At 44.0% G+C, this 13,029-nt stretch overlaps 1 protein-coding gene across 2 annotated transcripts in view; it reads left to right on the forward strand.

Moving 5' to 3' along the window:
* Window positions 1-13,029, forward strand: part of PIP4K2C (phosphatidylinositol-5-phosphate 4-kinase type 2 gamma) — a 142,644-nt gene that overhangs the window by 33,083 nt on the left and 96,532 nt on the right. For both annotated transcript variants that reach the window (XM_089681394.1, XM_089681404.1), the window contains exon 3: window positions 9,337-9,433. In XM_089681394.1, coding sequence (XP_089537520.1) covers window positions 9,337-9,433 — 97 coding nt within the window. The remainder of the gene's footprint in view (window positions 1-9,336; window positions 9,434-13,029) is intronic.

Here is a 13,029-nt window from a genome sequence, read left to right on the forward strand (position 1 = left end):
CTTGTATGCATGCCTGACAAGGTCTGGGCATGCTCCTAATTAGACAATGGATGGTGTCTTGGGGTATTTCCTCCCAAATCTGGACCAGGGCTACACTCAGCTCATGGACAGACTGAGGTGCAACCTGGTGGCGTCAAATGGACCGAAACATGAAATCCCAGAGGTGTTCTATTGGATTTAGGTTAGGCTAGCATGGTGACCATTCAGTGTTATCAATTCCTTCATCCTCCAGGCACTGCCTGCATACTCTCGCCATATGAAGCCGGATCTTGTTGTGCACTAGGGGGAACCCAGGACCCACTGCACCAGCTTAGGGTCTGACAATGGGTCCAAGGATTTCATCCCAATACCTAATTGCAGTCAGGGTGCCATTGTCTAGCCTGTAGAGGTCTGTGCGTCTCTCCATGGATATGCCTCCCCAGGCCATCACTGACCCACCACCAAAATGGTCATGCTGAACAATGTTACAGGTAGCAAAACATTCTCGATGACTTCTCCAGACCCTTTCACATCTGTCACGTGCTCACTGTGAACCTGCTTTCATCTGTGAAAAGTACAGAGCGCCAGTGGCAGACCTGCCAATTCTGGTGTTCAATGGCAAATGCCAATCGAGCTCTGTTTTGTGCTGGGTAGTGAGCACAGTGCCCACTAGAGGACGTCAGGCCCTCAGGCCACCCTCATGAAGTCTGTTTCTGATTGTTTGGTCAGAGATATTCACACCAGTGGCCTGCTGGAGGTCATTTTGTAGGGCAGTGCTCATCCTGTTCCTCCTTGCACAAAGGAGCAGATACTGAGCCTGCTGATGGGTTAAGGACCTTCTATGGTCCTCTCCAGCTCTCCTAGAGTAACTGCCTGTCTCTTGGAATCTCCTCCATGCTTCCTGCTGGTAGGCACGGTAAACCTTCTGTCAATGGCACGTATTGATGTGCCATCCTGAAGGAGTTGGACTTCCCATACAACTTATGTAGGGTCCAGGTATCGCCTCATGCTACCAGTAGTGACACTGACCTTAGCCAAATGCAAAACTAGTGAAAAACTGTCAGAAAAGATGAGTAGGGAAAAAAGTCAGTGGCCTGCACCTGTAAAAACCATTCCTGTTTTTGGGGGTTGTCTCATTGTTATCCATCTAGTCACCTGTTAATTTCATAGCAGTTGAAACTGATTACCAATCCCCTCTGCTACTTAACCTCCCTGGCGGTATTCCAGAGTGTAGCTCGGGGTTTATTATCAGTGCCAAAAGCGGTAACCCCGAGCTACACTCGGGATTACCCTGCAGCGTTGCTCTGGGATTCCCTCGATCACTTACCTTGTCCTGCGTTCCTGTGATGTGTCCCCTGCAGCGTCCCCAGCCATCTCCTTCGGCTGATGCAGGCATCTGTCTTCTGGGTTCCGGTCCCTGCTAGCATCGGGACGTACGGGGGCCAGAACCGGCGGAAAATTTAAAAATTATAAAAAGTGACATTCACTAATACACTAAAACCACATCGTAAAACATTGCTGTTTCAAACCATTCCACATACATTTTGTCCTGTGCCCTGCCTGCATTTTGACTGTTCTTTCTGCCTGGAAACTGTGAAAAAGTCCATGGCGTCCAAAAAGCGTCCCTTTTTAGGTCAAAAGCGGTTTTAGACCAGCTAGAGAACAGCAATTTAGTAAATTAGAACCACTTGCAGAATTGAGTGATGATTCGTGGGGAAATTCGTCGTCAGACACTGAAAACGATTTTGCGACTAAGCCCAGTGATGTGCGAACGTGGCGCTATATTTCAAATTTCAGTGTTTTTGGTTTGATTATATTGAATTAAGTTTATTATATTTTTTATGATTATATTTATGATTTCGTGTTTCAAATTTTATCGTACACGGGATGTTTACTAGACTCTTGTTCGGACAGATTTCAGTGAGTTATTCCTAAAAATTACAGGCCTACAATAAGAAACACATTTCCATGCAAAAAAAGTACCGCATTCAGCACAGAAATATGGACATTATCATACCGCTAGGGAGGTTAACTGACAGATCAATATCCCAGGTGTTTAATTGACTTGATGGTGTACTCTGATTAAAAAGTGTTCCTTTAATTTTTTGAGCAGTGTATATTGCAGCTTGCCAATTATTAGATGTGGTGGCTATATCATTTTTTTTTTTCTCTCCCCCCCCCCCCCCCCCCCCCCTCTGTTTTCACCTGGTGATCTGGCCAGTAACTTTCCTCTTGTATTAGTGCCATCACTCTGGGTAAACAGAGCACAGGGGACAACTTTTTTGGACAGCAGCATCCTCAGTCTGGGAAGAGGGGAGTGTTAGATGGGCTAGCAGATTAGGCACTGTATACTAAGCAAATTGAAGCCAATCTCCAGCTCACATTTTATAATCTGTTACAGTAAACAGTTTTTTCCAATTTGGGATAAAGTTTTTTACATAGGTAAATAAAACCTGATCATTTTTTTAGCATCCATTCCAATGTTAAATGCTGCGTCTCAGCCCTGTAAACTGATACATCTGCAGGACAGTTTATTTTTTTTGTAAAACACTTTTTGGCTGGATCACCAGATGAAAATGGAAAGAGAGCCTGAAAAAAGGTAATGCAGCCATCAAACAAGAAATGGTAAGCTGCAATATAATGGTTTCTCCTGGCTTAATACTGCTTTATGTGTAGTCAAAATTGGAAAAAAACAAAAGTCACCACAAATGGCATGACTTATTATTAATGCATGTCCTTTTTTGCAGCTGTCTCCTAATTTCCTTAAAGGAGAAGTACAACCAAAGCTTATTTGGCTGTACTTCTCTGGATCACAGGAGTGCAGTTAATTCTGCACTCCTGTGGCTCGATTTCACCTTACAGTGGACCGAACTCTGCTATTGGATGATGTTACTCAGCCCGTCGAGGCTGGGGAAAGATCCCAACTTCAAAACTGGGATCCACCCCACAGTCTGGAGTGGCACCTGCCTTAGGCTCTTAGCGAAGCACTGAGAGCCTTAGTCAATCGTTCCCTCCCCTTCCACAGCCCAGCGCTCCAGTGAGTGCGCACACATACACTTGATAAGGCCCATGTGCGCGAAACACGTTGTCACGGTTTCCAGCTCTGCTTGTGTTCAAAGGCCAGGATCAAGCTTCTGGCCTCACCCATGTCGCGGTGACCTCACATCCAGAGAGCCGTGATCCCCGGCCAATTCAGCCGCATACTGCAACTGAGCTGCTTTTTCTGCTTGGTTCTAGTGAGGAGCGGACGGTCCACCGCACTATCCTGGCTGCTACATTTTAGTGTCATCCTACTTATGGCTTATTCTGCACCAATGAAGATATTTGTGTCACTATACTCTTACAGCGCTGTTTTTTGGGGATAACACACACACCCTCTCTCTCTATTGGGGGGTGTGGGGTTTAATAGAACTGAGTAAATGTCTGATGTGAATTAAATTCTTTGTGGAATAAGGTGGTGCTGGAAACACAGATCACTAAATACTTTCTGCATTTGCGTTAAGACATGTAATTCTAGAGAGAAAAGGGTGCGGCTTAGGAAAGTGTGAAAGCTATCCCCAGACATTTAATGTCGGTACAAATATGATCTCATACTGGAGCTGTTAGCTTATGTGTATGAACCCTTTTCTCTGTGGCTTAGTATGTTTGCATGGTTTCATTCATACAGAACTCTGCAAACTATAGTCCTTTGGAACTGTATAATTTATACCTATTCATTAAGTGAAACATAACCAGACTGCTTTTGGAATAATCCTCTGCCTCCTTTGCAACCCTTGGCAAGTATATTTCCTATGTGATTCATGAAAGCTGCTCCAGTCTCTGGACAAAGAGTGCTTTACGTTGGATCTTTAAAAACCTTTCTGGACCTGAACAGTTTTTCTAGTGCCTTCCCTAGTACGCTATTCACCGCAAAGTAAGCACAAACATGCAAAAATCATGTCCCTTGGACACAGCCCATCACCGATCGAGGTAAAGAGCCATTGGCCGTGGCTTTTCTTATTTTTAGCCGTTGCGTTTATTGAAATCGTACAAAGTATAACAAATCAAGGTACATAAGAACAAGCAAGCTTATGGCAGTCAGTAGATATACTATACACATGAGATTCCAATACTAAACATCTCAGAGTCAACCGGTCATCCCAAGTCAGATTGGGAGAAACAGATATATTACACTGTAAATCGTCATCTCCCACCAAATAATATGTAGGGAAAAAGAATCAAATGGTATGAGCTGGAGTGGAAAAGAAAAGAGAAAAAAAAGGGGTGGGAGAGAGAAAAAAAGGGGGGGGGGGAGGGGAAAAGCAAACCATAAACATAAACCATAGCCAATCAGATAAACAATACAACTGGACATACTCACAAGATAAAAACCCAAACGTTAGACCGTAAGGCCCTGAGCCTCCACCCACCCAGCCCATATTCTATCAAATTTAGCTGGACAGTTACGACTCATGACTCGTATAAGTAAGTATATACAGGGGAAGCGCACTGTTGATTGCCGATTTCCAGCCCAAGACTGTTGGGGCAGACTGTTTCCATTTCAACACAATGTCTGTCTTCTAGCATAATAGAGAACGTAGAAGACAAACAATTTGTTATGCTTGGATGTCTGCACAAGGTCCAGGAGACCCAACAACATAATCAGAGGATCCATGGGAATAGACGATTGACTAACAGTGTTAATAGTATCTCGCATCCCAGCCCAATAGGGGAGAAGCTTGGAGCACTCTCAGAACATATGGTGAAATGTGCCCACCTCCACACCGCAGCGAGGACAAGTCGCTGATCTGTCAGGGTATATCACAGCCAATTGTCGCGGGGTGTAATATACTCCTATGGATACATTTTAGTTGTATGAAGTGGTCCCTGGCTGAGATCATAGTAGGGAGGCACTGTACAAGACAATTCTCCCAGTCATCTTCCGACACAGAAGGGAGGTCGGTGTGCCATTTATCATAAAGCAACTACATTCTAGGGGTAGATAGAGGTAGCAACGGGGAATGGAGAGAGGACAACGGTTTTGGCAAGTCCTCCATTAACAACAATTGTTCTAAAGGGTCAGTCTGAATGGTAGGTGGAGAAGGAAATTTAGCGGCCACCGCATGACACAATTGTAAAAATCGGAAAAATGTCTGGTTTGGCCGTGGCTCTTTACCACGTGATCGGCAGTGTCCAATCACAAATGTAAACCTAGAGCGGTAACTTGCTGTTAACCAGCTTCCTCTTCTCACACACAGTTCTTGTGTGTGGAGAGGAATCTTCAGAAACCTAACAGTGAGTTCCCGTTCTGTACACAGCACAGTGCACAAACTCACAGTTCTCCTGTCAGTGCCCACCATCAGTGCACCCGTGCATCAGTGTCCATCAGCAGTGCAGCTGTCGCACATCGTCCATCAGTGCCGCCATCAGCAGAGTACCGTGACACAGCCACCATCAGCAGTGTATCCATCACACAGCCACCATCAGCAGAGTACCATCACACAGTCACCATCAACAGGGTACCCGTCCTACAGCCACCATCAGCAGTCTACCTGTCCCAGAGCCAGTCATGTCAAAAAGAATTTACACTAGTGAGGAGGCATTCAAAATCCTCTGTATGACGAATGAGAACAGAGAGCTCTCACTGTTCAATTCAGTGTATAAACCCATCGAAAGTAATGGATAAGAAACTGAATCAGAGGAGGAAAGGGTCCTTCCTAAAAGGATACGTCGCTTTTGAAAACCAGGCAGTCACCAGCAGTGCTATACACCCCAATGGTCAATCGGCAAATGCCAGTGGCGCTAGACCCATGGATGAAAGACCCAGTACCAACACTGGAATATCCCATCAAAACCCAAGAATCGGGGCCCAAACGTACCTCCCAGACACTCTTGCCAACCCATAATGGCTGCCCTTTCTCCCTTTCACCGCACAACCAGGTGTGCAGGCCAACACTGAAAGTTTTTCAGAAATTGATCTTTTTTTTATATTTTTTTCCCACGTCATGCTATGAGATCATGCGATTCCTTCATTTCAGGGACAATACCTAGTGTCCTCCCTGCTATCATCCCAACTATGACAAATTGTACAAAATTCACCCACTTCTTAATTTTTTTCCCCAAAGATTTGCTGATCTTTATGTCTCTGACCAAAACGTGTGGACGAATCCCTTGTCCACTTCACTGGCCAGTTGGGAATCAAGCAAAATATTCCAAGAAAAAGGGCCAGACATGGAGTAAAGCTCTACAAGCTTTGTGAAAGACTCACTGGATATTTGTATGCATTCCATGCGTACGAAGGCAAAGATTCCCAGCACCAGCTACCTGAGTGGACCAACCTACATCGGCACAAGTGAAAAAATTGTCTGGGATCTGGTTTTTCCACTTTTCCAAAAAGGTTATCACATCTACCTATACAATTTCTATACCAGTCTGCCCCATTTTCCAACAACTGTACCGTGAAAAAAACCTTGGCCTGCGGTACATCCTGAAAAAACAGGAAAGGCTTCCCTTGCTCTAGTGAACACCAGGCTGCAAAGGGGGGAGTCAGCAAGTCTAAAACCACAAAATGCTGGCCCTGAAGTGGAAGGATAAGAGACGTTTACATCCTGTCCACAATGATATTTTGGTGGAAATTACTGGAAGGCACTGTCCCATTCAAAATCCTGTATGCATCCAAGATTATAATCTCTTAATCTCTACATGGGTGGGTGGATTTCAATAATGAGATGCTACAGCCCTATTTTAGCAACAAGAAGGTCCCAATTCAGGTATTAAAAAGTTGCAATTTATCTTATTCATTTGGCTGTCTATAATGCCTATGTCACCTACACCAAATTAACAGACAGACCCACTGCCTTCCTTAATGTATAGAAGAAATCGTCACGTCCCTTAATCTACCAGCAAGGATCCCCCCAGAAAGCATTTGTTCCAATTCTGTGAGCAGACTTCATGAATGCTATTTTCATGAGCATTCCACCAACAAAAGCAGGCCGAAGACACCAAAAAAAGTCGGGTATGCAGCACAGGGGGAGTTAGAAGAGACTCCGATTTTTCATTGTCCCCAGTGTCCCTCCCAACCAGGCCTATGCATCGGAGACAGCGTCCGACGTTTTCACACGTCACAAAAATATTAGCCCATATTTCTAACAGCCTGCAATTTCCCCGTTTTCAAAACCTGTTGATCATTTGCCTGCTGCCTCAACCAACCATGCTACTGTTTTTTTTTTTTTATTTATTTTTTTTACCTTAACTGACCCTGGCCTATTTGACTATACCTCTGCCTGCCGTCTGCATTGTTTATCCACCACGTTTCTGCCTTCCACCTGAACTGATCTTGGCCTGTTTATTGACTATCCTTCTGCCTGCCGTCTGGATTATCAACCACGTTTATGCCTTCTTCCTGGACTGACCTCTACCTGTTAATCGACCTTTTTTTGTCTGCTGTTTGGATTGATCTTTTGCTCTTTTACTGTAGTAGCGGGATTCAAGATAACACAAGAGTCTCGCATATGTGAGGTGCTTCAGAGTACAGTTCTGATTAGAGAACGTTTTTGGTTTTCTCCAGGTTTTGTAATTCCCAGAAGAGGGTCTGTTTGTTCTACCTGACCGAGGCCCTAAGCCTGATGTTGCTGCCTGGACCAATAGTTGGCTGTGCTGACCATATCTCTGCCTACTGCCTGTACTGACTCAGGACCTTTTTTATGGGCATGTTCCTGCTTGCTGCTTGGACAAATACTTTGGCTGTGCTGACCATATCTCTGCCTGCTGCCTGTACTGACTCAGGACTTTGTATGGACCTTGTTCCTGCCTGCTGCCTGGATCTGCTGCCTGTACTGACCTGGACTAAGGCTCTCCTCAAACCACAGGTAATCTTTTGTTTACATGTTTTCTATACAGTGTTTGTGTTACACTTCAAGTAGTAGGAATGTGTGAGCACACTAAATTTAAACAAAGAACATCAGCAGCTGTGCACAAAGGTAACCAAATAAAACCTTAAACAGTGTAAAAGAGGGTGCAGCACTAAAAATTATAAAGATTCTAAAAGGTGTACAGTCCATATAATGAACAGAAACGACATAAAAAGTTAATTGGCAGTTCAAAAAGGTAACTTTTTAGGGGAACTCTGGTTATCCCTGGATCATCAATTAAAGCCCCAAGACCCATCCACCCTGAGAGGGAGTTACTCCTGCACTTGACCTGGCCCTGATGATCCCTTGATGACATCAGGATATATTTCTTAATGCGTATTTTAACTGCGTGTCCGGTGAGTGCACATTTCTTCCATTACTGAATGCACAAGCACCGACTTATCAAGAAAACTTGAATTTTAGGAGCACTTAAAGTCACCTTTTTTGAACTGCCAATTATTTACTTTTTATGACGTTTCTATTCATTATATGGACTGTACACCTATTAGAATCTTTTATAATTTTTAGCGTTGCACCCTCTTTTAGATTGTATTACACTTGTTGCAATGTTGGGCACATAATCGGTTCAGTGCAAAAAGAGGCCACGGAGTCCACCAAAAGTGTAAAATATGGAGAGGAGCCACCAGATGTACCTGGTAGGATGTTGCCTAAAAACAATACAAGAAAAACCAAAAGAAAATAGGCTACAGACCTGTAAGGCTTCCCTCAAACCAGTATTTATTGTATATCAAGAGAACATAAATAGTAAAAACATTGCATCGGAGATACAGGAACCAATCCCGACCATGTCACTCCACCCGCACAGGAGGGAACCTCCCAAAATGTGCACCCCCAAGATGGCAACGAGGTAAGCTACCTAATGCGCCCCGGTGCGAAGCTGCAACACCCGCACCACCCCTCCAATCCAACACCCTCCCCCACCACCACCGCACACTACTGCCACCAACCTCCCTCCCCAAAGGAAACTGAGGTATAACGCTTGTCAACTAAATCCTCACCCCCCCCCCCCCCCCCCCCCGTGCCCATCTGATATAATTGCTTGCCTAACAACACACTACATGGACATCACAGATATCATGGCAGCCAGTCCGGTGACTGCAGTCAATGAGGGCCGATCTAAACACCAGGTGGCCACTGGATGGTGAATGGTGGACTGAACCTTGTAGTTGAGACCTGATTGCAGGATACCATGTAAAGGTGGGCTAATGCCTCATAATCTGTTTTAGCCTTTTTTTTTTTTTTTTAAATGTGCTGACTAAAAATCACCAAAACAAAGCTCTGTGTGAAAAGGACAAAAATTTCATATGGGTACAGTGTTGCATGTCAGTCAAAGTATGACAGTGCTGAAAGCTGAAAATTGTTCTGGGTAGGAAGGGGGTATAAGTGCCCATTAGGCAAGTGGTTTAATATTTGGTGTTTTTTTTTTTTTTTTTTTTTTTTTTCGCAGAGAGAACTTGCCCAGCCACTTTAAATTTAAGGACTACTGCCCACAAGTTTTTCGAAATCTCAGAGAGCGGTTTGGAATAGATGACCAGGATTACCAGGTAAAGCCCTGACAGAGTTGAATTTGCTTAAATCAAGGCAGATAAACAAAAATTAATGCATTTCTGTGTTCATTAACGTGATTGTAAACCCATATTGTTTTTTTTAACTAACATGTCATACTTACCTGCTTTTGTGCAGTGGTTTTGCACAGAGCAGCCCGATCTTCCTCTTCTTGGGTCCCCCGCTGGCTTCTTCCTCGAGTGACCAACATAACAAGCAGCTTGCTATAGGGACTCTCATGTGGGCCCACTCCTGAGCTGGTTCTGTGTGTATATGCTCTCAGCTTTGCCACTCGCTCCCTGCACGCCGTCAGTGTATGAAACCAGCGAGAATCATTGGCTCTGAGCCTACGAGTTGGGAGAGAGCCACTGCTTTTGTGCACAGTACAGGATAGAGATCGGGCTCATGAAGTATAAAGGGAGAGAGCTGCACAGAGAGGTTGCATTAAAAAGAATGCATTAAGGTAAAAGACCTTTAGCCTTTAGAATCACTTTAATCTATCATCAAATGCATTTTCTATCATTCAAACAGCGTACTGTATCTGAGTCGATTTTGGCCTTTTGCAAAATCCCCTGTAAGAAAGAAGCCTGGATTGAGAAAAAATAGCACAAGGAGTCAAAAAATTATGCTTCCTTGTTTATGTGCGTACCAGGAACATGTTGATAGTATGAGAGGGCAAAGTTGCAGAGAGAATAGCTTGTAGGTTCCAGTTCTTTTAACCGTTTAATCACATAATAAGCTCTTTACTCCTCCTAAGTGTTTTGCCCAGCATTCTTTGGGGAGAGGTACTGAATGAAATGGGTTGTCCTTGTCATCAACCCAGCCATTTCCTGCCTTAAAAAGAGCAGGATGGATTTTTTTTTCCCCCTCTCCTCTTTCCCTCTCCTCTCTCCCCCCCCCCCCTCCTCTCTCCCCCCCCCTCCTCTCCCCCCCCCCCTCCTCTCTCCCCCCCCCCTCTCTTCCCCCCCCCTCCTCTCTTCCCCCCCCTCCTCTCTTCCCCCCCCTCCTCCCTTCCCCCCCTCCTCCTCTCTTCCCCCCTCCTCCTCTCTTCCCCCCTCCTCCTCTCTTCCCCCCTCCTCCTCTCTTCCCCCCTCCTCCTCTCTTCCCCCCTCCTCCTCTCTTCCCCCCTCCTCCTCTCTTCCCCCCTCCTCCTCTCTTCCCCCCTCCTCCTCTCTTCCCCCCTCCTCCTCTCTTCCCCTCCTCCTCCTCTATTCCCCCCCTCTTCTCCTTCCCTCCTCTCTTCATGCTGTATAATGAAAAAAGGGTGCTGTGCATCTTCTAAGTATGGTATGATGTCCATCTTCTAAGTATGGTATGATGTCCCCATCCTGTAGTGAATAAGTGACATAAGAGAGAGTCAATATGGTTGTCACGAAGTATAACAGATATTGGCGGCCATAAGGCCGTAATTCCTTTTCTGTATTTGCAGTGTTCCACTCACCACCTGTTCAATGAGTAAAGAACGATGCATAATCTCTCTCGTTATTGGATTCAGGCCCGGAGTCCTGGAGGCAGCTGCCAGCATCGGGACTATGGACAAACGGGCTCCGCTTCCATCCCGGGACACGTGCAGATTGATGAATGCCCAGCACGAGTGTGTATTTCCGTGTCACCTGCAGGACTAGGTGTATGGCACCAATGCGTCTGACCGGTAGTGATGTCACTGACGTGTGATGTCAATGCATTTCGCCAATGGGCGTATCTTACTCAGCTTCGTCAGGACCAATGGAATGCACAGCTCGAGACTCAATTTATATCAGGCGGATCCCTGCCCATATATGCAAATAAACATCAGGCAAAGCATCTCATTGGAAAAAAGATAAAAAAGCGGACATTATAGAAAAACTTATGAATACTTGGCAATAATCACAGTGGGAAATACAATAATTGTTCACCTCAGCAATACCCATAGAGAAAACTGATTTAGAAATACCTTATTCACACAGGGGAAAGTACCATATAGTCCAATGTAATTTCCTATACTTCCCTATTGATGCAAAAACACTTGGAGATCAAGTTTCACATTTAACCCCTTAGGAGTATCAAGCTTATATATAATGTACAGCGCTGAGCAAACTGTTGCTGCTTTATAAATACTGTATTATGATAATCATAATATATCCAGTGTTTTTCACATTTTAGAAGCTCTTTATCAAAATCACCCTTTCTCTGCTGGAAATTAAGGGCATAGATTCCTTTAACCTTAGTATTCTCTAGTTTACCTCCATGATGTCTTGAATAGTGTTGAGCTAAATTACTTTCTGGTTCATTGGATTTGATGTCCCTAAGATGTTCTCCTATGCGTACTTTAGGTTGCCTTTTTAGTTTTGCCAATGTACATTTTTTTTTACATGGACAGGTTAACATATACAATACTCTAGATGTAGAACAGTTTGAGGCTGTGAATTTTATATTGGGCCTTATTGTCAGAATCAGAAAAGCTATCTGTCCGATCCACAAATTTACAGATCTGACATCTTCCACAGCTAAACATCCCTTTGGTACGTGAGGTAAGCCAAGTAGATTATTTTACGGGTTGGTAGTCTGAATAAGTAAATCACCAAGGTTTGGTGCTCTCTTAGCTACCATTTGCGGAGGATCTCCTACAGTTCTACCCAAATTGGGACACTGTGTAAGGATCTTTCAATGTTTTTCCAAAACCTTTTTAACTTTCTTCCGTTGTGCTCCATATTGGGTTATCCTAACTGGTTGGGGAATCTGTTTATCCAAGTTACTTTCCTCTTTAGGGGACAATAACGTTTTCCTGTCAACATTATATGCTCGTTTTCTTGCCTTCCTAATCTGAGAATGAGAATAACCACGCTCCCTAAATCTCTTATAGAGATCTTGTGCCTCTAGTTTGAAATCATTAATATTTGAGCAGTTTCTCCAACACCGTAGAAACTGTCCAATGGGTATCCCTGTAATCTACGAACGTGGATGATAGCTCCTTGCCTCAAGTAATGTATTGGCTGCAGTCAGTTTTATAAAAGTTTTGGTAACTAATCTACTGTTCTCAAGTCTGATATCAAGGTCCAGGAAGGAGATTTGCCATCTATCATGGACAGATGTAAGTTTAATATTCAATACACTATCGTTCAACTCTTCCATGAATGGGCTCAACTCCTCCAAGGACCCTCTCCAGACAAGGAGCACGTCATCAATGTATATCAGCCATATCTCTACATGAGTGAGAAACGTACATGACCTATATACAAATTGTTCTTCCCAGTATCCAAGATGTAAACATGCATACGCTGGGGCCCAAGGTGATCCCATGCTTGTACCTCTTATCTGTTGACAAAAGCCATTATTAAACTGGAATAAATTATGATCCAAGGCAAAATCTAGTAGATCAATAATAAACTCATTCTGTCCACCCATCTCTGGATAGAAAATATCTAGAAAGTATTGAGCTGATCTCAAACCACATTCATGTGGGATAGACGTATAAAGTGATTCAACGTCCACCCCAACCAGAATGGAATTTTCTTCAATTTTTAAATCCTGTATCTTAGTTAATACATCTTTTGGTATCTCTTGCATAGGAGGATAAATTAGGAACCATATCTTTGAGCAAGAGATCAATATATTT

This window comes from Staurois parvus, unplaced genomic scaffold (genome assembly GCF_062004578.1).
Source record: "Staurois parvus isolate SC_StPar_1 unplaced genomic scaffold, SC_StPar_1.0 ptg000017l, whole genome shotgun sequence".
Taxonomy (NCBI): Eukaryota; Metazoa; Chordata; class Amphibia; order Anura; family Ranidae; genus Staurois; species Staurois parvus.